Raw genomic sequence first — 23,543 nt, 5'->3', positions numbered from 1 at the left:
TCTGCGAATTTCTTTTGTGCTTTTTATGTATAATGGGGGTTCGCCATACACTCCTTCCCACACCGCCCTTATACTCCTTACCCCTGTATATACATATATTTATTACTTCCCCCGAAGGAGATCCATAGGTCTATAATTCTCTGAATCCCTCTGTCACCCTTCTTATGGAAGCGGATAATGCGCGCTTTCCGCCGAGAGGCCGGAAGTTTATTTATTTATTTTAATAATAGATCTAAATAGGGCACACAATATGATTGTCGTCCATTCAATAACAGTAAATACGGACTGGGGGTAAAGTACAAATACGTATTTTATTGACTCTTTGGAAATACATTATTGCCCAACAGACATGACTGGATTTGACTTCCCACATGGTCATTAATCAGGAGACAAAGTAAACACGTGTTTCAAAAACATATCCCTGCTTACCACATCTAAGTCCCCAAATCCATAGAAAAAATCGCGGTAAGGGGGCAGCGAACGGCTGCCTTCAGGTTGGCTGTTAGAAACATGTAGAGGCCTCATCTTTGAAAAGCATCTTCTATTTCAGCCGAAAGAAGGACTTAAGAATCCTCTTTCGAAATGTATGCATATATGTCATGCCTGCCGCTTTCTTCCCAGCACCTTCCCCAATGCAGAAGAACTCACTGAATGTGCGCAGGATTAGGCAAGCAAACAAGGACGTGACATCGTAAAACATTTACTAACTCACAGACCTGGAAAAAACTCACAGGCTTTGATCATTCCACTTATAGTGTGCACTCTCCGGAGTTTGTGCTTTAACCATTGCATTTTCCAAACAGCCGAGTGGGTTAAGCGCCTGCTGCAGAGATCTCTACATAGTATGCTGAGCACAAGTTTGCATCTGGGCTGGGCTCGAATCATGCCATGTGAAACCCTGGAAGTCGTGGGCGCTGCACCCGGTCCGAGCTGGGCAACCGACACTTATCTTGCACAGTGTGTGACTGCCGGGGTTAAGAGGAACTGGAGAGCGGCGGGGGCTGCCACTACTGGGTACGTGCTGGCCCACTGGGAAGAGGCTCGGCTCGTTTTATGGCCCTGCGGATTTTATGGAGTCTCCAGAGCGGAGTGTCTCCTGTAGCAGTCACGGCAGTGTATATAATGAATTACTAATGCTCAAAGTCCGCCGCCGCCGTGAGACGACAATAGTGCAATCTGTTGTGTGTGGGGGGCGGAGGGGGGGGGGTTGCGCAAAGGTGACGTCTGCAAGGCATGGTGCGATGGCAATAATTGACTAATAAGCAGCGTTTGAAGGCAGCACCGGGGACGTGGCCCCTCCCACCTGACAAGTTCCAGAGCAGGCCCGGAAGAGGGTCCCCATCTTGCGTGGAGTCGGAAGGCACGCCAAAGGCCACTTGTATTTAAAAGCAAAACAAACACTTCCAACAGGTGTGATGTATGAAACAACAAAAAGAGAAAGGAAACTCTTTTTAATAAATGCCCTGATATGTAGAGGTTTATGTGACACAGATAACGGCACCAGTCACTTGAAAAGATTTTATTGTTGAAATGCAGTTATAAAGATAGTTTGACTTTCAATCTCTGTATCAATGTCAATCGAAACAGTACAATACAAAAACATTATTTACAGAGCTCTAAAATGAGCTGCTATATATGCACAGAGGGGCGGGCCCGAGGCTCCATTTTGGATAAGGCTTTGCAGTCCCGTCAAGTCCTTGGGCACAAGTGGCAAAAGAGGCTGGTACGGCGCCTGGGACATGGGATGGCCCAGGCGAGGGGGCAACAGCGGGGGTGGGCGGCTTCAGTTTATAGATAGGCGATTCCTCTACTGCAGAAGACGAGGGCGTGGCATGTGTGTCAAAAAGGGCATTGTGGTGAGTGTTAACAGTTAAAGAGGGTAGGGGACAGCGCTGTAATTATCTCGTGATGGGCGGGGCATAGACCGGAAGTGACAGCGTCCCTTCTCGACTTCGAGGAGTGATGTGAGCTTCTACTGCAGAGCCAGAGAAAGCACCTACATGTTGGGAACTATAATGGCTCTGGGTGCCCCAGGGTCATGGGAATTTGAGGTGCCATTGGCTGCATGGACCTGATGTGGTGTGCTAAAAGGGTTACAGGTCCACCATGCGTGGTTAGGTGGGAGTTGCAGTGTTTGCACAGCCGAGATGCCATTGGAGGGGTGGGAGTCCAGAGCTATGTGGGGCTCACGAGTCCTTCGGCGGATAAGTGCCAGCTAGATGAATGCCATGTTAAGCCTGGGAGAGGAGGCGCAGTCCGAGGGGGGCCGGGAGGAGGGTTAGGCGAGGCTCCCAGTGGGAGAGTCAGTCCAATGTGCCGGGCCGGGCCGGGGGGAGAGGCTCCTCCCGGGAGGCGCTAGCAGTCCCTCCGGGGACTGTGAGTCAGGCTGTGCCTCCGCAGGTCGCAGTTTCGCCTGAACACTTTGCCGCACCGCTCACAGCTGTAGGGCTTGATGTCTGTATGGGTAAGAAGGTGAGTTTTCAGATTACTTCTCTGATTAAAGGTTCTTCCACATGTGGGGCATTTGTGTGGAGATTCCTGTGCAGATTTGAAGCAAGCAAAGGATTAATCCTTCCCAAACCACCAGTCTGTTTACACTGAACAACATTACACAGGGGTCACGGGGCGCTGACTGCACAGGCACAACCCCCACCCCGCCCTGGCTCTGCCCCATGCAAAGGGTGCATTCACAATAAGCACACGCGGCATTTACACGACGCGTACTGGGATCAGCATAGTACAAGAGCAACGTTCAATCAATTAATACATTTTAAAACACATGATCCCGTATCGTATACTAATGACATCCCTAAAGCGCTTCGAGTACTTGCCTCTCATTCATACACAAAGTTAAAACCCTGCTCTCTTTTTCTACATCGTGACATATATTTCAAATACTAATCTCTTTACATAGTGCAATTCATGGCATTGTATGCTATTTTTGGAAAACCTAACACGCACCCCCAAGCACTCACGCACATTCCCCCTCCCCCACCCACTTCTAAGGGGCCCTTCATGCAAGCTAGCTGCAGAGGAATGCGGTTACATTGGGCTCCGCGCGTGGGAGGGAGATTTGCGGCCGCAGAGAGGACTGAGGGCAGCTCACCTGCATGTGTAAAGTCTTGTGCACTGCCAGGGTCCTGGACTGGCAGAAGCCCTTCCCACATTCCTGGCACTTGAAGGGCTTCTCTTTGGAATGGATGTACCTGCAATGGAAGGGCAGGGGTTAGTTAGCTCAGCGCCCAGAATCCCCCTAACCCCACACACGCCGCACCTTGTTACCCAAAACATGCACGGGGCCGTGGCGTCCGCGAACTCACGCTACCCAGGACCCCCTCACACTTCGAATGGTTTAAATGCTACAACTGCTGCAAACGTGTTGGGGTTCTCGGCCTCGCTCCATTTCTGTGGAAATGCCCCTTTCCCCCTTTTACCTCCTGCCCCTCGCCCTCTCTCTTTGACCCCGCACCATGTATAATATAGAAATTAATAGCAAACTACATCGATAGTCTGGTGGGTTTAAAACAGCATGGAAAGAACTGCCTGGAGCGTGAGAGTAGAATAGGCAATTTCAGCCAAGTCACTGACTGCTCATATATATTATTTTTATTGAGACGAGCAGTAGTTAATTGGTTAATAGCGGAGGCGTACACGCCTAACATCCATATTTATAATATATTTACCAATGAACTATTGCCCGTCTCGATAAAAAATAATAATACAATGACGAACCCTGTACATGACTGATTTTTATTCCCGAATGGTGTCTTAAAAGCAGGTGTTCTGTGCTATTCGCTGGGTTTCTCTGCCAGCGCACCGGCGATGCCCGGCCGCAGGGCGCATTGCGGCGGTGCCGGGCATCGGAAGGGCATGGCCGGTGCCCCGGGGAGCGCCCTGGGCACTGAATGCAAGATAGGTATGCGAGAACCCCCCCCCCCCCCGGCACCGTGCAAGTATGGAGCGGGGAGTGTATTTATAGCGCCCCAGCCCCGATGTAAACAAACGGGCATTGGATCGGCAGGAGCTGCCCGGTCCTGCGGCGTGCCCACGAGAAATAAAATCATGTCCACAAGCTAATGAAGCCTACTTCTCGCTAATGCATGATGGAGGGTGGCGAGGGGGGTCTTCCAAACTCGCGGTAGTTTGTAGGGTATTATTTTCGTTTACTAATGGGATATTTCCAACTTCTCGTTTTCTAGCTATGATTTGTCCTGCCACTGTCAATAATTACTTACTATGAGCAGTTTTACAGATAACACCGCAAAACCAAATTGCGTTAGCACCCTACTTATTGCTACGCATAATCGAAACGCGCAGGACAGTCGGCTGCCGTGACTGCACGGGCGCAAGTGCACTTCTTCGCGGCATCCACCACTTTCGGTTCTTGCGATGCATTTTTGGAGAGGCGCGAATCCCGCAGCGAAATGTCCGTAAATCGGCGCCGGTGGGGGTTTCTATGCCATGCTTGGCAGGGAACCTGGCAGACTCTGGGTCTGAATAATAGCAGCGTTGCTCGTTCGCCCGGGCTCTCCACTCTGCCGCCGGGTCAGGCTGAGGCATTCTGTTGCCACTGGCCAGCTATACACGCAAGCATCCTGCTGCTTAAACAATACAAGCATGGTTGCATTTGCCTGGCAGCACGGCTACAATTATCTGTTCGGAAAGAACTGTGATCGCGCGATCTGCCGCAACCCACGGATTTCTCTGGAATATACACTCTGAAGTCCACAGTCTCACACTATAATTTCTTCCTGAGATCTCCCACGGGGCTCGAAGGGTTAACACTATTCTAGGACACGCTTTACATTGCTCAGTTGTATACATATTACGTATATATGCAAAATATATATATATATATATATATATATATATATATATACGTTGACGATTGCACCGCGACTCTGGCTCTTTTGGAACGTATTTTTTGTTTTAACTATAACGCAGAGGATAGACTAACTGCGTCTCCAGAGGAGGTTCCCTCCTGCTGCTGCCTCGTGCCTTCACCCTCTCCGGCTCCTTAACTGTCTGCCACACATGTCGGTTATAATCACGGTAATTAGTCGCTCCTCTTACCAAGCGCTCGGAAACCGCAAATCCGGCATGCAGCACTCTGTAAAGCTCCAAGTGCCGGGTTATCAAAGCTTCCCCCTGTGTACATTTAGCAGCACTTTTGCTGCTTTGATAACACGCAAAGGAGCAAACAGGGTTAGTCCCAAAAATGTGTATCCAGGGCAAACAGGAGACTGTTTTATTTACTGTTTGCTGCTTATTATGGAAAGAAATACATTGGATCAATCTATGCAGCAAAAAGTACAATAAACAGTTATTTTTTTGCCCTAGAGCAAAAATGTTTAGACAGTGCAGATTTTGACAAAACCTGTTAGCGCCAGTCATATTATCTAAGCATTTGCTCAATTTTTAGCAACACTGCAAATGTTAGATAATGGTTAATTACGTAACATAATATTCTAAACACGTGTTTTAGTCCTTATTTTGGGATTGTACCGCACTGCGGTCTGTGGATGTTTGTGTCATTAGTCAGGTGTGCACTGCTGGCGCCACTTGTAGTGGGCATTTTATCGATGTTTTGCTTTGCATTGCCTTCCCGGTTGTCTATTGTTTTTAAGCATTATTCAAGATTGTGTTATGCTTCTGGCGCTAATCATAGTTTTGAACCATTATTCAAAACTGAATGGCGTTTCTGGCACTAATCGTAGTTTTTAACCATTATTTAAGGCTGCACAGCGCTTCTGGGGCCAGATTACAGAAATTTTGCGCAAGTGCAAAGTTTGCACGGTATTAGCACTAGGGCAAAGTTTGCCCTATTTTAAAAAAAACACTGGGACACATTAAAAACCATTGCACCTCGACAAGTGCAGTTTGACATATTAAAAGCACCAGGGCTTCTGGCGCTAATTCTAGTTTTTAATCTTTATTCTGGATTGTTCTCTGCTTCTGGCGCTAATTCTAGTTTTTAATCTTTATTCTGGATTGTTCTCTGCTTCTGGCGCTAATTCTAGTTTTTAATCTTTATTCTGGATTGTTCTCTGCTTCTGGTGCTAATTCTAGTTTTTATCTTTATTCACGATTGTGTTGCGTTTCTGGCGCTACTTGTATTTTTTAATCATTTTTCAAGATTGCACAGCCCTTCCAGTGCTAACGGTAATTTGTAATGATTATTCAGGTTTGCACCACACTTTTGACGCTAACTGTGGTCATATTTTATTCTGAATTGTAATGCACGTCTGGTGCCAATGATCAGGATTGCGCTTCTCTTCTGGCACTAATCATAGTTGTTAACCATTATTCAAGACTGCACAGTGATTCTGGCATTCATGTAGTTTTTAATAATTATGCAGGATTGCACAGCGCTTCTGGCGCTACTTATCGTTATTAATCTTTATTTTGTATTGTGCTGCACTTCTGGTGCTACTTGTATTCTGTAATCATTTTTCAGGACTGTGCAGTGCTTCTGGCGCTACTTGTATTTTGTAATTATTTTTCAGGACTGTGCAGTGCTTCTGGCGCTACTTGTATTTTGTAATTATTTTTCAGGACTGTGCTGTGCTTCTGGTGCTACTTGTATTCTGTAATCATTTGTCATGATTGTTCTGCGTTTCTGGCGCCACTTGTATTTTGTAACCATTTTTCAGGATTCTGCTGCGCTTCTGGCGCTACTTGTATTTTTAAATCATTTTTCGGGATTTTGCCGCGCTTCTTTGGATCGGGTTCCTTTGTCTGTGCGCGCTCCTGGTCATATAGCAGGTGCTCTTTCTCTACAGGTGGAATGTGGGCGGGGGCTGCTGTCATCATGTTCTTCTCCTGCTACTCACAGCTCTCCTGCCAGTGATCTGACATTTGCTGTTTGGACAGGGAAGTGTTTAAAGCTGTGAGCTGTCAGTTGAGTTTGTGTTGCTGTGTCTGTGGTTCCCGACTCTCTTATGGTCTAGTTTACTGTTTATCATTCTTTCTTTTCCTGGCTGCCTCTCTTGCTCTGTTTCTGCAACGTTTATCTTTTCTCTCTTTTCTGAGAGTGCTTACCGCGGTTTCTCTCTTGCACTCCCCGGCCACACCCCTTTTTGCCCTCCATCGATTCCAGCATCACCCGGCCGTGGGCCTGCTGTCTCTCTGGTGGTACCTCAGCCTTACTTCTCACCCCAGGGCCTCCAAGGGTCATGCGTGCCCCGTGCCCCATGCACGTTTGTGTATATGGGATTTACAGAGAGCGAAACTAGTTGGTAAGACATCCACTGGTGCGTAGGGGACCTTATGTGTGAGAGGGTCAACCGTGCCCTGAGTGCGATGTGTACCCAACAGGATACAGTGAGCACCCTAAGGTGGCAATCTTGCCACCGGCCCCTTCACCCACTCATCCGGGGCCTCACAATGGGTCCTCTTGTCCCTTACATTTGACTGTTCAGGTGATCCTTCCTGCCCACCCCTTACCCGGGGCACCACAAGTGAGTCCCCTCCTCCCAATCTCGTGTGACCCACAAGTGGTTCCCCTGCACTAACCCCCTCCCTCCCCCGATGGAGCCCAGCTGGTCCAACCTGTTCTCCTCGTCACCACTGGCCACTAAGGAGGGTCCCCCAGACACCTTAACGTTGGGCTCTCGGCTAGCTCCAGCGGCCCCTCACTGGTGGTCCCACAGCTGGCACCTGCTACTCACCATGGTCTACCCATAGCTGTTGTGTTGTACTGATCCCTTCACCCCCCACCCCCTTACCCGTGGTCCCGCCTTTGGGCCTGCCTGTCTACCTGCCTTCCACCTCATCTTAAGCCCCACATGCGTTGTTCTTCGGGCCCCTGTCCCTTTGTCCCCAGTGGCTCCTTAAATGGAACCCCCTTCCTCCCCCCTCATCTGTGTCCCCTCCGGTTATCCATCCAGTCATGTGTTTCTTCCCCCTCACCGAGGTCTCAAAGGTGATAGCCTCCAGTAATCGATGCTGCCGGCCACCTATTGACCCTCCGCTTATGATCATGCCCCCCTCATCCGAGCCCATACCAATAGTCCCTTTCCTAACCTCATGCACATTCCTGCACCAAGGTAGGACTGTGTACAGTTTACTCCAAGCACGCTCCTGCAGCTGGATATGCCTAATGTACCTAGCCCTCTGCACAGCCCTGCTTCAGGGTAGGACTGTGTACACATAATAGCATGCACACTCCTGCAGCTGGATATGCCTAATGTACCTAGCCCTCTACACAGCCCTGCTCCTAATGTACCTAGCCCTCTGCACAGCTCTGCTTCAGGGTAGGACTGTGTACAGTTTACCCCATGCACACTCCTGCAGCTGGGTATACCTAATGTACCTAGCCCTCTGCACAGCCCTGCTTCAGGGTAGGACGGTGTACACTGTACACCATGCACACTCCTGCAACTGGATATGCCTAATGTACCTAGCCCTCTGCACAGCCCTGCTTCAGGGTAGGACTGTGTACAGTTTACCCCATGCACGCTCCTGCAGCTGGATATGGCTAATGTACCTAGCCCTCTGCACAGCCCTGATTCAGGGTAGGACTGTGTACAGTTTACTCCATGCACGCTCCTGCAGTAGGATATGCCTAATGTACCTAGCCCTCTGCACAGCCCTGCTTCAGGGTAGGACTGTGTACACATAATAGCATGCACACTCCTGCAGCTGGATATGCCTAATGTACCTAGCCCTCTGCACAGCCCTGCTTCAGGGTAGCACTGTGTACAGTTTACTCCATGCACGCTCCTGCAGCAGGATATGCCTAATGTGCCTAGCCCTCTGCACAGCCCTGCTTCAGGGTAGGACTGTGTACAGTTTACCCCATGCACACTCCTGCAGCTGGATATGCCTAATGTACCTAGCCCTCTGCACAGTCCTGCATTAGGGTAGGACTGTGCACACCTAACTTCATGCACACTCCTGCAGCAGGATACGCCTTATGTGCCTAGCCCTCTGCACAGCCCTGCTTCAGGGTAGGACTGTGTACAGTTTACCCCATGCACACTCCTGCAGCTGGATATGCCTAATGTACCTAGCCCTATGCACAGCCCTGCATTAGGGTAGGACTGTGCACACATAATAGCATGCACACTCCTGAAGCAGGATATGCCTAATGTACCTAGCCCTCTGCCCAGCCCTGCTTCAGGGTAGGACTGCACACTCCTGCAGCAGTTTAGGGTCTGCGTACCCAACCCTCTGCAAAATCCTAAACCAGAGTAGGGCTGTGTACACCTAACTACATGCACACTCCTGCAGCAGGATAGGGCCTACATACCGGCGCAGTCCTGTATCAGGGCAGGACTGTGTACACCTACAACCATGCACACTCATGCAGCAGGTGGGAACTTTAACCTTGAATACAATCTTTCATCTTCCCATGCACGTTCCTGCCATCCCCACACCTTTTGGAGGTCTGCTGGTCCCTCCCATCTCCCCATATCTGCCCCTCTATCCTCTACCAATCCTGTTAACACTTAGGTGGTCCCTCCTACCTCCCCCGCAGTGACAGGTTCCTCCTGCTTCCGCCCAGTCGTTGCCCCTTATATTGGCCGATCTGCCGCACGCCTCACCTGTGGTCCCGTAGGTGGTCCTGCCTCCTGAAGGCCTTGTGGCAGATGTCACACGTGTAAGGCCTCTCGTCGGTGTGTGTCCTCTCGTGGATGAGCAGGTTGTAAGACTTCGTAAAATGTCTGCCACAGAACTTGCAGATGAACTCCTTCTTGGTCTTTGAGGGCAGCCGGCCACGTGAGGGCTTCCTGTCCGGGGACAGCTTGCTGATCTCGGAGCCCAGGGTGGCCCCTAGTCCTGGACTCAGCTTCGCCAGGTCTCCCAGCTTGGGCGGGTCCTCCTGAGTGGCAGCAATGGCAAGGTTGGCAAAGTCAAAGCGGGGCCTCTCCTTGCGATGCAGTGTGGGTAGCCCACGGGCCAAGCTGCCCTGCTTGGGGTGAAAGAGGTGGGCAGCAGCAAAGGGCAACCCTGGGAAGGAGAAGCGGGCATCCAGCAGGCCCTGGGCAGCCGCCATTTCTGTGATGGTGGAGCTGCTGATGCCATGCAGGGTGGGGTAGCCCAAGGTCCAATGGTTCATGTGCATGGTCTGCACAGCACTCAGGCCATACAGGCCCTGAAGCTGGTCCACAGCGGCCGGGAAGGTGTTAACGGCCTGTAGGAAGGAGTAGTTAGTGAGCTGTAGGGATGGGTGCACCGGGATGGGTGCTGGCAACGCTTTACTCCCCATCTTCCCAGCCAGTGGAAGTCACAAGGCCCAGCGCCGCTCTTCTGGGACTGCTTTGTTCCACACAGTGGTTGGAGGCAGGAGACCTAAGGAGAAAAAAGGGACAGTTGTCACTCATGTGCCACGTGGGGTAAAAACCAAGGAGAACAAAGGGGCAAGCACCCAAAGAAAGCAGAATGGTGTGCATGCATTCATTGAAGCATGTGGCCAGCAGCTCACTAGTGCAGGAACCCGCAATAAATCCAGCAGCACTGACTTGCAACATCATGCTTCCCCAAGGTACTGGCCATCCTTAACACAATCCATCCCTTCTCCCCAGCGACTGGTTCCTTCGAAACCTTTCCCGGACCCCCTTTACCTAACCTCACCCATCTTCCAGAATCCTTCTTGCAATTGTCTCATCTCACGCCCTCTCACACAGGCAGAAGAAAACATCTTTGGCTGCATTTTTGCCTTTAGAAAGCAAGCCTTGGAAATATTCGAAGGGTCTACAGCAGTCCTGAACATGTGTTATTTAATTTGCCGTTTGGGAAAAATGTTGAAATAAGAAGTTGAAATGTTAAGTCGTGAATTCTTTGGATTTAAAATATAAGCTGAGATGTATAATCACTCATCTACAATTAGTGGGGAAAGAGCAAGGGGAAAATATGGGCAGACATTAACCCATGTGCCATTAGAGATGAAATCCTAAGGGGAGAAGATCAGAAGGCATTCAAGTGCACTAGGAGAAAGACTTAGAGAAGGGCAGATATTCACTCCTATGCCATTAGGGCAGGATTCCTAAGGGGAGAGTATAGGAAGGCATTCAAGTTCACTAGGAGAAAGACTTAGAGAAGGGCAGATATTCACTCCTATGCCATTAGGGCAGGATTCCTAAGGGGAGAGGATAGGAAGGCATTAACTGATGTGCCACCAGGAGAAAGGGTGAGAGAAGGACAGATGTTCACTTGTAACATTAGGGCAGGAACCAAAAGGGGAGAGGCAGGGAAAGCATTAACTCATGTGCCACTGGGAGAAAGAGCGACAGAATGAGAGAAATTCACTCATGTGCCCCAGTGCAGAAATCCTAATGGGAGAGGATGGGAAGGCATTAACTCATGTCCACTAGGAATAATATTGGGAGAGGAGAGATATACTCCTGAGCCATTAGAGCAGGAATTCTACGGAGAGAAGATGGACAGGAATTAACTAATGTTCTACTAGGTAAAATTCAGAGAAAAGGGAACACATATTCGTTCACTCGTGTGCCCGTAGGTGACATCCTTAGAGCAATACAATCAAGGTTAAGTGGTGAGAGTAAATCAGAGAAGGAAGAGGTCAAACCATCCACTCCTGTGCCATTAGAAGGGGGAGGGGTCCTAAAGTGGCTGACATTGACTCCTGGATCGCCCCACCCCCGCAGAGAGACCCCAGAGAGCGGATGCTTGGCTGGAGTCTGGTGAAGTATGCCCGTGCCGGGAGTCTCCAGACCTTAGCCTATGGAGGATAAGGAAAGGGGTGGAGTGGTGAGGAAAAGAGCATCTGGATAAGACACCCAGGAATTATAACGAAGGGGGGCAGGATAAAGGAAGGGGAACGTGTTTGTGATAGAGTGGGTGCGTGCAGGTCCAGCTATAGTGGGTCATAGAAGAGGATTGCAGAGATTGGGATGGTAAATTCTAACACGACTAGAGGGTGAATTCTAACGCACCTAGGGGATAACAGAAAGTTTATATGTGGCACTTTACAAAAAGATACGACAGGTAATACAAATAGGCAGTGTGTGGCTGTGGTGTGATGGATCCCCCCCAAGCTAACTCCAGAGTATTGATTCTAGACTGCCAACTCTAGAAGCCAAGACTAGCCCTAACCCCTGTGTGAAAGGGGAATGTGGGGAAGGGGTGAGCAGATAGCCCCCCTCCAGTGCACAGGGACAGCCAGGCACCCTTTGAGTAAGATATTCTATCAGGTACCATTGCAGCATGTTTCCTGAATTCTGAAGAGGGGGGCAGGTATATCTCATGAGCTATTTGGGGTGGGGGTACGGGGAGACTGGGAGAATTCACGTTGTTGGGCCCTTCGGCCAACAGTATTGCACTACTATCCAAAAATGCCTTGCCCAGTTCTACTGGCTTCCACGGTTTTGGCATACTTGATCGAAAAACATTTGACCTTTTCGATTTGACTGAATTTTTTAAATTGTTTTTTTTGGTCAAATTAAATAAATATATGGGATGGGGTTAGAGAATAGGTTACGGTGGGGGAAACAGGGGGAGGGGGAGTGCAGGGGTCTCCCCCCACATTTTTAAGCAAAAAAACAACCAAAATAAATTAGGTCAAATTGGAAAAGGTCAAATATTTTCAACCAAATAGACCTAAACCGCTTTCATACATTGTAAACCTCTTCACTATTGTAATTGTCTTGCTAGTACTATAAAAATAAAAAAGGCGATTCACAGAAGCATTTTATAATGGCGCAAACTCATGGGAAAGCATTCCGTGAATCAGGCCCTTACGCCGTTGCCTCTAATGAGAAGAGGTTCAGTTCACTATTGAGAGACGTACATTTATTTATCTAGACAGAAACGTCATGACGGCCATTTATTTATCTAGACAGAAACGTCATGACGGCTTGCACCACATATACTCAGAATTGCGATTATTAGCTTGCGTCACATCTAGACAGAAATTTGAATGTTAGTTTGCATCACACCTAGATGGAATTGTGAATATTTGCTTACGTCACATCTAGACAGGAATGTGTATATTAGCTTGCATCACAACCAACCCCACTAATAAAATACCCACCCCTCTGCATACACCTCTCAAACCCTGAATTAAACACAACCATACCTCTAAAGCACAACAAACCGCACGCACTTCCCTACACCACAACAAAACAAATCACACATAGCCTGCCCAACAGCATATGAAGTTTACCAACTGAAGAAAAATACACCTAAGCTCAGTGAACGGTGTAAATCGAACTGAAGCTGCCAACAGCACATCCCAGCTCTCTTGCTCTTTCTCCCGCTATGTCCTACTAACTTACCCTAACCTCTTGCCTTTCAGAGTGCCAGAGCGCCAGGGGACCACTCTGGTGGTGACAGTGCACGGTATAAATATCCTTTAACATTAATGTTGTATTTATAGGCAGACAAAAGGCTGCAATTGGCAGACAGTGTGTGCAGACTTTGTGGGCGAACACACCAGCAGAACAGTGTGTGTCTTGTGCACATTCACCCGTGCACACAGTACCATCATTCCTCTTACTGCCCACAAAGTGTGCATACACTTTTATGCCAATGGCAGCCTTTTGTATGTTTGAAAACGTGAGTCCAACACTGCATTGTGCACTTTATAGGCCAAAGCCAACAGAACACAGAGATACAATAAAGCACGTGTTGGGCACATCAACCAATCACAGTACAGAAAAATCAGTGTCTGGCCTAGATGAGCAGAAGTTAGCCAAGATCTGAGAACGCCTGTACTGGATGGGTTTTAAAAGTGCTTAGAAGGCTCGCCAGTAAAGAGGAGATGCGCGGCCCGGCAGGGAGGGCGTTCAAGATTCTGGAGCCACAGGAGCAGGCTACTAGGGACGTGTCTTGGGGCATGTTTACACACATGTTTTCAATGGGACTTTGCCATGTTAAAGCATTTTTGTAAGGCCCTTAGTCTTTTCGGCCACAGGAAATTCGAGCAGTAAACATTTAGTAGTGTGCAGCACTCCCTGGCAGTCACTTGTGATATACATGCACCGTTGTACTTAGCTGTCAACTGGTCACCAGCAGAACCTTGCTTGCTGAGACCTGCAGCAACCCATGCACGTAAAGCGCAGAACTACAAGCCCCAGGATGCAAAGCTGTTACAGGCTGAAAGGCCAGAGCTGCAGAAAGTGCAGTCCAGTGACAGGCTATAATTTCACAGCTATGCCCATAGAGTTCAAGCATGGGCAACACACGTCCACCTCTACGGTCAGTCCCGCGCAGGAAGTAGGCATTAAGTCAAGAAGTAATTATGGGGTGTTTTAGCAGTCTCTGGCCCACAGCAGAGCGGATATCAGCGCTCCGGTTCCTCTGAAAGTGGAGGTTCATCTGCTCTTCCATGACCCCTCAAACCCAACCTACAGAGTAACCGATTGTCTACACTTTAACGTGCCATCCCCGCCCCCACACACTGTCATGTCAGGAATGTCCGACAATGCAGGCTTGGGGTACGCCAGCGCCGGCGGAGTCCTAGAAGCAGCCCTGCCCGCCATGTAGTGACTTTGCCAACACGTGTCAGCAGAGTTAATTGGTATTTTAATTTGACTCCGTCGCCATGAAAGGCTTTGAGCTCGCTTTCCACAACAAACAGCTCAGGGCAGTGAACCACGTGTTCAAGTAATCGGCTTCTTTCGTTCTTTTGCTGTTTTTTAGTACAAGGCAGCCACGGGTGTTACAGCAAAACACCAAGCGCAGCGTGACCCCAATAGAATTGGAAATTCGCACGTTGTCGCTAGTGCGAGACAGAACACGGCGGTGGTAGGGGGGTGGCTCTCTGCAGGGCAGCCGTGCCCACTCCTGCCCCCATGCCGGCTCCAGACACACTGCAGCCACTCTGGGGAAGCTTGTCAAGCATTTGTAGTGATTTATAAAGTCATTAGGTGAGGCGGGGTAGGTTAGGGGGCAGGATTGTCCCTCCATAACACCCACCCGGGGTGCTTATTTTCTTTGCTACAACAACCGCTCATTTATCAAGATCCCCGAGGAGTGGAAAGCAACACCTCCCTGGCACCAGAGGCTCACACCAACAGCAGCTAAGCCCAGATCCCTCCCAGATGGCACTGGAGAGCCGCCACATCTGCCCAGATGCGTGCAGGGCCCGGTCCTCCGCGGGGGAGGGGGGGGCGGGGGTGGGACCTGTACTAAGACTGCTGCTACACAGCAATTTAGGGGGGGGTGATGACTACCCCTGAGTGTTGGGTATCTGTAGAGCTCCAAGAGTGCAGAGGGAGACCGTGCACAAGGACCACTGAAGATCACCAGGAGTCCAGAGGGAGGCCGTGCACAAGGACCACTGAAGATCACCAGGAGTCCAGAGAGGGAGGCCGTGCACCAGGACCTCTGAAGATCACTAGGAGTCCAGAGTGAGGCCGTGCACAAGGACCACTGAAGATCACCAGGAGTCCAGAGTGAGGCCGTGCACAAGGACCACTGAAGATCACCAGGAGTCCAGAGAGGGAGGCCGTGCACCAGGACCTCTGAAGATCACCCGGAGTCCAGAGTGAGGCTGTGCACCAGGTCCTCTGAAGATCACCAGGAGTCCAGAGGGAGGCCGTGCACCAAGCCCTCTGAAGATCACCAGGAGTCCAGAGGGAGGCTGTGCACCAGGTCCTCTGAAGAACACCAGGAGTCCAGAGGGAGGCTGTTCACCAGATCCTCTGTCTGAAGAGCTCCCGGAGTCCAGACTGAGACCGTGCACCAGGCCCTCTGAAGATCACCAGGAGTCCAGAGTGAGGCCGTGCACCAGGACCTCTGAAGATCACCAGGAGTCCAGAGTGAGGCCGTGCACCAGGATCTCTGAATATCACCAGGAGTCCAGAGTGAGACCGTGCACCAGGACCTCTGAAGATCACCAGGAGTTCAGATTGAGGCCATGCACCGGTCCTCTGTCTGAAGAGCTCCCGGAGTCCAGACTGAAACCGTGCACCAGGTCCTCTGAAGATCACCAGGAGTCCAGAGTGAGGCCGTGCACCAGGACCTCTGAAGATCACCAGGAGTCCAGAGTGAGACCGTGCACCAGGACCTCTGAAGATCACCAGGAGTTCAGATTGAGGCCATGCCCCGGTCTTCTGTCTGAAGAGCTCCCGGAGTCCAGACTGAAACTGTGCACCAGGACCTCTGAAGAGCACCAGGAGTTCAGAGTGAGGCCGTGCACCAGGACCTCTGAAGATCACCAGGAGTCCAGAGTGACCCTGTGCACAGGTCCTCTGAAGATCACCAGGAGTCCAGAGTGAGGCTGTGCACCGGACCTCTGAAGAGCACCTGGAATGAAGTGGGGTGCTGGACCAGGACCTCTACAGAGCTGAAGGGGTCAAAAGGCGGGCCTACATCAGGACCTCTGCGGGTCAATTGAAGTCAACAGGGGGCCTTCACCAGGGGCAACAGGCACTCTGGCCAAGTACCTCTGAGAGCAACTAACGTGAAGACGGAGCCTGCACCAGGAAGTTTAGGAACAATAGTGGGATCTGCTTACTGATCGCTGCAGAGCAACTGTGGTTAGGAGTGGCCCTGTATCCAGACCACTGCAGACCATCTGGGGTCAAGAGAGGGTACTACAGGTGGCCTGCTGCACAGTAACTGAGGGCAAAATGGGCCCTGTGCCCGAACTCTTGCAGAGCAATAGAGGACAAGATAGGGTCCAGCGCCGGGACCTCCAAAGAGTACCCTGGATTAAGAGAGGGCCCTTCCCTCTGCAGAGTAACAGGGGTCATGCCCCCAGATTGCCACAGAGGCTCCACTCCACTGCAAGAGGGTGGCACTGCATTTCTGACTTTGACCCACCCCCAGAAATGGCATGCAGGCTGTGAACCTGTGACCATGATGTCAAACACAGCCCCCTGTAGTTGATCCATTAGTCCAGTGAGTTGCAGACCAAAGCGTGCTTTACAGAGAACATATTTACATACAATATCACCCAACCCAAGTTATTACACGTTTATCGACCTTGGAAGGGTAAAAGGTTGAGGTGGCCTTGCTGGGATTCGAACCTGCGACCTGCAGATCACATACAGATTACAGGAGTGAGCGCTCAACCCACTTGGCTATTTTACCGGTGCTGTGTACAGCCCGGAACCTGCTGCTCAATACTAAGGAGGGGGGGTGGAGGGGAGAGAGAGATCGAGAGATCGATCCGTGGTTTGGGAATACACACTATGTTGTGTGCATAACTTAATGTTTCTTAAGGGTTGCACACGATTTATTGCAGACAATCCTAACTTTCCTTCGGGGTTACCCAAGGGCTGCCACACTGGACCCTCCAAACCCGATTTCGGACTGATACTTGAGAGAGAGTGCACAACCCTCTTTCGTGGGTATCGTGGTGACTCTGCTGCTGGCTTTGCTGTCTCATTGTGACCACGCTCCTGGATTGCGCGTGAGTTCGGCACATCCCTGTAGCCGCTTCCTGGACCGCACACGACTTTAGGGCATCATTGTAACCACCCATGTGCCTTTCACATGACTCCAGTATACCATTTTAACCATCTTTCCAGATTGCACATGGGTTTGGTACATTCTTTTAACCACCCTTCTGGATTGCATATGGGTTGGTTTATCGGGTACATGATATGATACGTCATTTATAACGCACCTGTGCACAAGGGTTTCTAGGCGCGGCATCCGTTTCGCCACCCTTCTATGTTGCATGCGGGTTCGGTCCATCATTTTAACCACCCTTACGGAATGCACCTGGGTTCGCTCCATCCTTTTAGCCACCCTTATGGTTTGGACATGGCTATACCTAATAACGTCACTACAGACTGCACCAGGGTTCGCGCCATCCTTACCCCCACCCCTCCCTTACGGGTTACACGTGAGTTCTGTACATCATTTCACCCACGCGTCTGCGCTGGTTGTAGGGCTCGGTGCTTTAGCCTTCCTGTGGGAGTCCTTGGCCCGCCTGCGGGATTACACGTGTTTGTGTAAATGGGGTATGAAAGTGGCCAATAAAAGCCCTAATGTGCAGTGAAACCAGCGCGTGGTACTCTCACACGTTTATGAAGTCCAAAGTGCATCTCACTGCCTGACCCCCGGGGGCAGCGCCGCAGCGCCGTGTGGCCAACGGGCTTCCCTCGCCGAGCAGTCGTTGTCTATAGCTAACAAGAGGGGCAGGGTTTATCTGTGACAGTCTGTAAATCCATACAAGGGCCGCATGAAATAATGACACCCCCTTGTTCAACACCCGTATGGAAAGGTGATGGCGATGAAGTGAATGGCGGGTGATGTCTGAGGGCGGATTGCCAAGCACACCCGCCTCCCAGTGGACGCCAGACGAGGGTCGCGGCTTCATAGAGGGATCACGTCAATTCGCTGACCACCTGTGGGAGTGATTGACCAATGTATCTTGCACTTGTAGCAATACGCATTCCGGTTGGGTCCGCGGACGGCCATAATAGTCCGCGGACGGCCACGCAGCGGTTGGCCAATATTCTTGGGGGTTTGGGTTGCTGAGTGCAGACCTGCACCCCCCGCTGCCCGTCCCAGGGTGCGAAGGTTTCTGCAGTAGGTCCTTGGGGACGATTACATTATATGTGAGCGAGTGAATCATTTGGATGTGTGCTATGTTATGAACATATCGTGTTTATTCCAAAGACGAAAACCCCAAGGGCAGAGCGTTTCCAAAGGGGGTTTGCCGTCATAGAAATGCGGCTGTAAATTAGGGCCATATGTGTGCACATGTATGGCTATGTGTAGCTAGACAAGCGATACGTGAACTTAATGCATCAGGTTCAAAGTGACTTTGCACCGCGGACACAAATTCTGATTCGTCGACCTGTGCAAAGTGTATTTTTGTCAGTGGAAAGTTAACTTTGTACTCCAAAAATGACTTTGCACTGCAACAATACACTTTGCACATTTCCGTGAACAGGGTTTGTGTCGGCGTTGCAAAGTCACTTTTTAGCAGTGCAAGTCACTTTGAACCGTGCACAGAATTCCACGAATCGGGCCCACAGTGAATTGGATATGTTTGCGAGTCAAAATCAGTAACACGGTGTGCTTTAAAAGATTGGAAATGTCAAGAGCTGTAACTAATCCGAAGAAAAGTCGTTGCTAAATAGTGTGGGGTTTGGCATCGCGATATAAATAAGACCTTCGCGTGGAGGCCAACTGCCAGGGCTGGTGTGCTGCCCACCCCGGGCAGCGCTGCACAGGGTGGCGTGCGCGGGGCCATAAGGACAGATGCCGCTGCCCCTGAGCCGCCCCCCGCTATTCGCCCCTCGAGGGGCTGAAGCTGGAATGAGAGGCAGGGGACCCCGCGGAGTTCACTGGGCCCACTGCGCAGATGCTCTACGCGCGCCCGTCTTCTCCCAGCCAGCCAGCCCTACCTACCCCACCGCGTATTTCCACACGCCCGGGGAGGGGGCACGCATATACGCTTTCAGAAGAAGCCGAGTTCCTCCCAGCAAAGTCAACATATTGCCTTCTCCCTTATTTTCTGGCCTTCTAACAAAAAGTATTAGAACTGAACTGCAGAAATGCACAATCTAGAATGCACGAATACGCGTATAAGAACGGGCGCGTTCAAACGCCAACTCGGAGAACCTCACGGACGCAGAGTTCCTGAGATTACAAATCACAAATACAGAAAGAGCGGTGCACAACCACACACGTTGCCGCGCTCCACGCTACAATCCACAGGGAACCGGCCACGATTAGAAAGATTAGAAATTCTGAATTTGGAATACTGAACCACGCAAACCCACAAGATGAAATGCACACATTAAATAAAAGGAAGCATCTTCGGCTACGCGAGGAGTGAACATTATAACCTGCCTGAAATGTCACTTTGTACTATCTTACGTATTCTACTATCCCATGAACTGCACTTTCCCCTCCCCCGTTCCCCCGCACTCATCCCTTTCCCCCTTCCCATGCACTTGTGCGATCTCAATGTCACCTGGCCTAGTAGGATCGTTGTCTGTCCTCCCTCTGTTCTCCCCTCCCCGCCTCGTCGCGCCTCGAAACACTTCTGTATAGGCGCGTTACAAATGCGCGTACGCCTTAACGGGCAGCCATCTTCTTCTGCTAGAAATTCGGATATTATAATGGCCATTTAAACCCCCGCATTCCAGTTATAAACATATAAATAATTAAAGAACCCCCGCCCCCTTGTTGGCGAAGCGGCACCACCTTCGGCCATCTTCTGCCACGCGCCAGAGAACATTACCGCGGGGTATGTTTCCCAGCGAGCACGAATTCCCGACTGCAGAGTCCTTCCACTAAAGTGAAAGTTTACCCTCCACAAAATTCCTCAGTCTAACCCACCCAGCGATGACCTCCACCCCCCCCCCCCACACACACACACACACACACACACAGGTATCCAGAACCCTCAAATACGCACGTGTTATGCCAACCTTATAAATGACCACTGAGACCCTCTTCCGTCCTGGCAAGGCCGGCTCGGTTCTATGATGAGTTGGTCATCAAAACAGCTAGCATTGCAGCTCCTAGAATCGACGTGAGTCGCTATATGAAAGCCTGGTTTTCAGTACAGATATTATATGGCCCAAGCATGTATTAGACGCCTCATGTTTTGGTCTGCTGCCTATCCGAAGAGCGGGCATGCTGCTTTACTCGCAGGGCGAGGCAGAAGCGGCCTTGTCCGCTGGTTATTGCTCTAAAGCCCCGGACTCCAAGCACTGCGCCAGAAAGGGCCGGGAAACCGCACGGTGCTGGCGGGCGTGTGCACGCTTCACGGGCTCGTTCCCGAAATCAAAGTATCTCGCGCCTCCCAGAAGACAAGCACCTGCGACCACCCAGCCTTGGCTGCTCACCGCGAAGGCACACGGGTTCCGCCTGTGTTTAAGGCATTTGCTAATGCAGTCACTATTAAGGTGGCAGACATGTTCTGAGCGTACATAACAGTTTCTGCCCTACTTCGAAGTAATATGAAACAGACACGTGCCGGTCAAATAGCTCAGTGGGTTAAGCGCTTGCTGCGGAGACCAGTGCTAAAATCTGCAGGTCAGAGACTCGCGCCTTCCTCACCCCTTCACCTTCAATTGAATTATGATCTATTGGGTGGTTGGAACAGTTGTTGAACAAAGCAGCACAACATTGCTGTGATTAATCTATATTAATGTAGTATTGCTACAAGAGGACATTTTGCACACACGCAGGTTGGCATTGGGCGAGGACAGGTTTCGTCACGTTTGCAGTGCAAGGGACAAGCCTCTCTGATTGGCGGAGACTGCATGCATGAATGTTATTTTGATGGCACGAGATATGAACGAAATATAGAATTTAAAAATCGGAACAGCTAAAGATTTTAAATATGCAGCCATAACAATGATATGGTCAACTCATGACACAGAAACCTTTTCCCCAATGGAAAGCTCTCACACGATCGCATAGTACAGAAATCGTATTGGCCTTTAGAAGTAAAGATTGCAGGGGGTGATCGGGGAAGGGTGGTATCCATCCTTATGGTTATAGCCCCGCAGGCACACGGAAAGCACTACAGGTTGCGGATGGCGAGGGCGCTCTATAGATGCGGAGAGGGGTGGGGCAATAGGGGGCAGCCTCCCTTGATGTAGGGTGCCGTTTATACACGTTCTCCTCATACAAACCACCAACGGGGGCCTTCCTTTGCCTGCCTCCTCTTGGGGCCACCACGTGGCGCGGTAAGGGTAGGTTAGCTATCGGCTGTGGAGCCAGAAGAGTCCACACTTGCCCAAAACGTGTGATCTTGGGCAAAACACTTGATTCCACTGGGCTGCGGGCTCTGTGCTCCAAAGGAACCGGGGCCGGTTAGAGGCGGCCTGGCACCGTATAGAAAAGGGACACTTTGGGGGCAAACACAGAAAAAAGTACATGTGTTAATTCTAGTTTCTGCGACACAGACTGCGGCGTGTTCACCTGCCACGGACGCTCGCTGTTGCCCATACCCCGTGCACATGTTTCCATTCTCTGGATAAGGACCGGCTCCCAGAAAGCGAGATGCTGTTAGACGGGGGAAGGCTACGGTCTGCCCTCTTAAAGAAGGGGTGATCTTTACTGTCACTCTAGGTGTACATACATAGTCATATATATAGTGTGACAACTGTTTCTCTCTCCCTCTCGCCGTGGCATGAACACGAGCGCGCAGGCGAGCACCCCCCTCCCCCCCCCTCCTCCCGGTGGGTGTGCGGTGCCTCTCCTACACTCTAATCCCAATAGACGTGAAATCCGAAGGAGCCCACACGCAGGGGACGGCCGACCCTGCCCCGTGGCTGTCCCCACCGACCGCCGCTCGGGTATGGGCTTCCCCACGGCGCCTCCTCGAGGCGCTGCTGTACACAGAGCACTGGCGACAGGGCATGGCGGTGTGGACACAGAAAGCAACCCAGGCACAACTGATTGCGGCCCATAGCCACACATCCTTGTGTGCAGCGTGGCACCGAATCTCAGAAGTGGCGTCGATAAGATCAGGCCCATCCGAGTGTGACACCTGTGACTCTCACAGCTGACACAACTCGCACAAGACAAAAAGTCAGATTGAGGAGAAAAAGAGGCCTTGGCACCAAATGCAAAGTGCCTTCTCACACCAAACTGCTCCAATAGCGACCAGAAGCACATGCTGGGGAACTAAGCCACATTGGCGTAGTACCATTGACCGAGCCTGGAAAACGACACTGCCCGAGGGGGTAAGTCGGGACCGGCCGATCGGAGGGTGCCCCCACGTCCCGAGTCTTGTGTACAGAGCAAGTCTTACTGTCTGATGGCGAGACCCTCACAGGTCATGAGCGGCACACCTGCCCACACACTCTCCTGCGCAGGCCGGCGGTGAGCACGGCCGTGTGTGATCCCGCTGGGGTCTTAGTCGTGTGCACGGTGTAACACTGCATCTTCGCACGCGTGCTGCTTCCAGGACAGCTGTTGCAGCACTCAGAACTGTGAGTGGACCTCTGCACACTGACTCTCTGCAGAAGTACTCTCATAGCTGACATCCAGGGCAGACACACCTGTGTGTGGCACTGGCACTTTAAGATGCAGTGTACGGTGTGGCGAGAGGCGCGATGGACACATGTGTCCGACACCAGCAGTGTGGGATCCTGCGTGCAGAGCAGCCGTGGGTCTCGCAAGTGGTAAGTTGCAGTAGTAAGGAGGTGCGATTGGAGTGGGGAGCAGTCGAATCCCTACGAGTGGTGGCCGATGTTCAGGGTCCTGTACAGGGGCTCCCCCAATCCCACCCCACCCCCATTGCCTCTGCATGGCTGCGACTTACCTACCACATGGACCCGACCCCACTCCGGGGGGCGCTGCTCCCAGCCTCCTCACTCGGCGCTCATTAATCCCAGGGCAGGCAGATGCCTACACGGCAGGCGGGCTCAGCAGGGCTCCCCCGGCGGCCTCCGGCCGGACTCAGGCATGCTGAGGGGACAAGCGTGACAGGAAGCCCCCTGTATGCTCTGTGAAGCTCCCCCGCTCCCCCGGCAAGTTGGCCGGTCCGGCTCTCCCCAGCGCGCGCGGGTCTCGTGCTCCCGCAGTCCGAGATCTCGCAAAGTTCCTTCCCGGCGTGAGTGCGGGCTCTGAGCTCCACCACACTCCAGCGGCCAGAGAGCTTCCAGGGCCGGCCCCGCCCCGTGCCCCGCCCACAGAGAACCTTC

At 51.3% G+C, this 23,543-nt stretch overlaps 1 protein-coding gene across 3 annotated transcripts; it reads right to left on the bottom strand.

Moving 5' to 3' along the window:
• Positions 1 to 1,504: 1,504 nt before the first annotated feature.
• OSR2 (odd-skipped related transciption factor 2) lies at positions 1,505 to 23,504 on the bottom strand. Of its 3 annotated transcripts, none has more exons than XM_069621421.1 (4): positions 23,162 to 23,504; positions 9,549 to 10,296; positions 3,107 to 3,206; positions 1,505 to 2,456 (listed from the first exon to the last, which is right to left on the bottom strand). In XM_069621421.1, the coding sequence occupies exons 2-4, from the start codon at positions 10,211 to 10,213 to the stop codon at positions 2,382 to 2,384; spliced, it is 840 nt and encodes a 279-aa protein (XP_069477522.1). In that variant the 5' UTR covers positions 10,214 to 10,296; positions 23,162 to 23,504; the 3' UTR covers positions 1,505 to 2,381. The 3 variants fall into 3 exon arrangements, with proteins under 3 accessions (XP_069477522.1, XP_069477520.1, XP_069477521.1); XM_069621419.1 differs by having other exon boundaries at positions 1,505 to 2,538; positions 23,162 to 23,478; XM_069621420.1 differs by having other exon boundaries at positions 1,505 to 2,538; positions 23,166 to 23,478.
• Between the last annotated feature and the right edge of the window lie 39 nt (positions 23,505 to 23,543).

This window comes from Ambystoma mexicanum, chromosome 5q (assembly GCF_040938575.1).
Source record: "Ambystoma mexicanum isolate Mex_15411 chromosome 5q, UKY_AmexF1_1, whole genome shotgun sequence".
In the NCBI taxonomy this organism is placed as follows: Eukaryota; Metazoa; Chordata; class Amphibia; order Caudata; family Ambystomatidae; genus Ambystoma; species Ambystoma mexicanum.
This window is presented reverse-complemented; position numbering and strand designations above follow the sequence as displayed.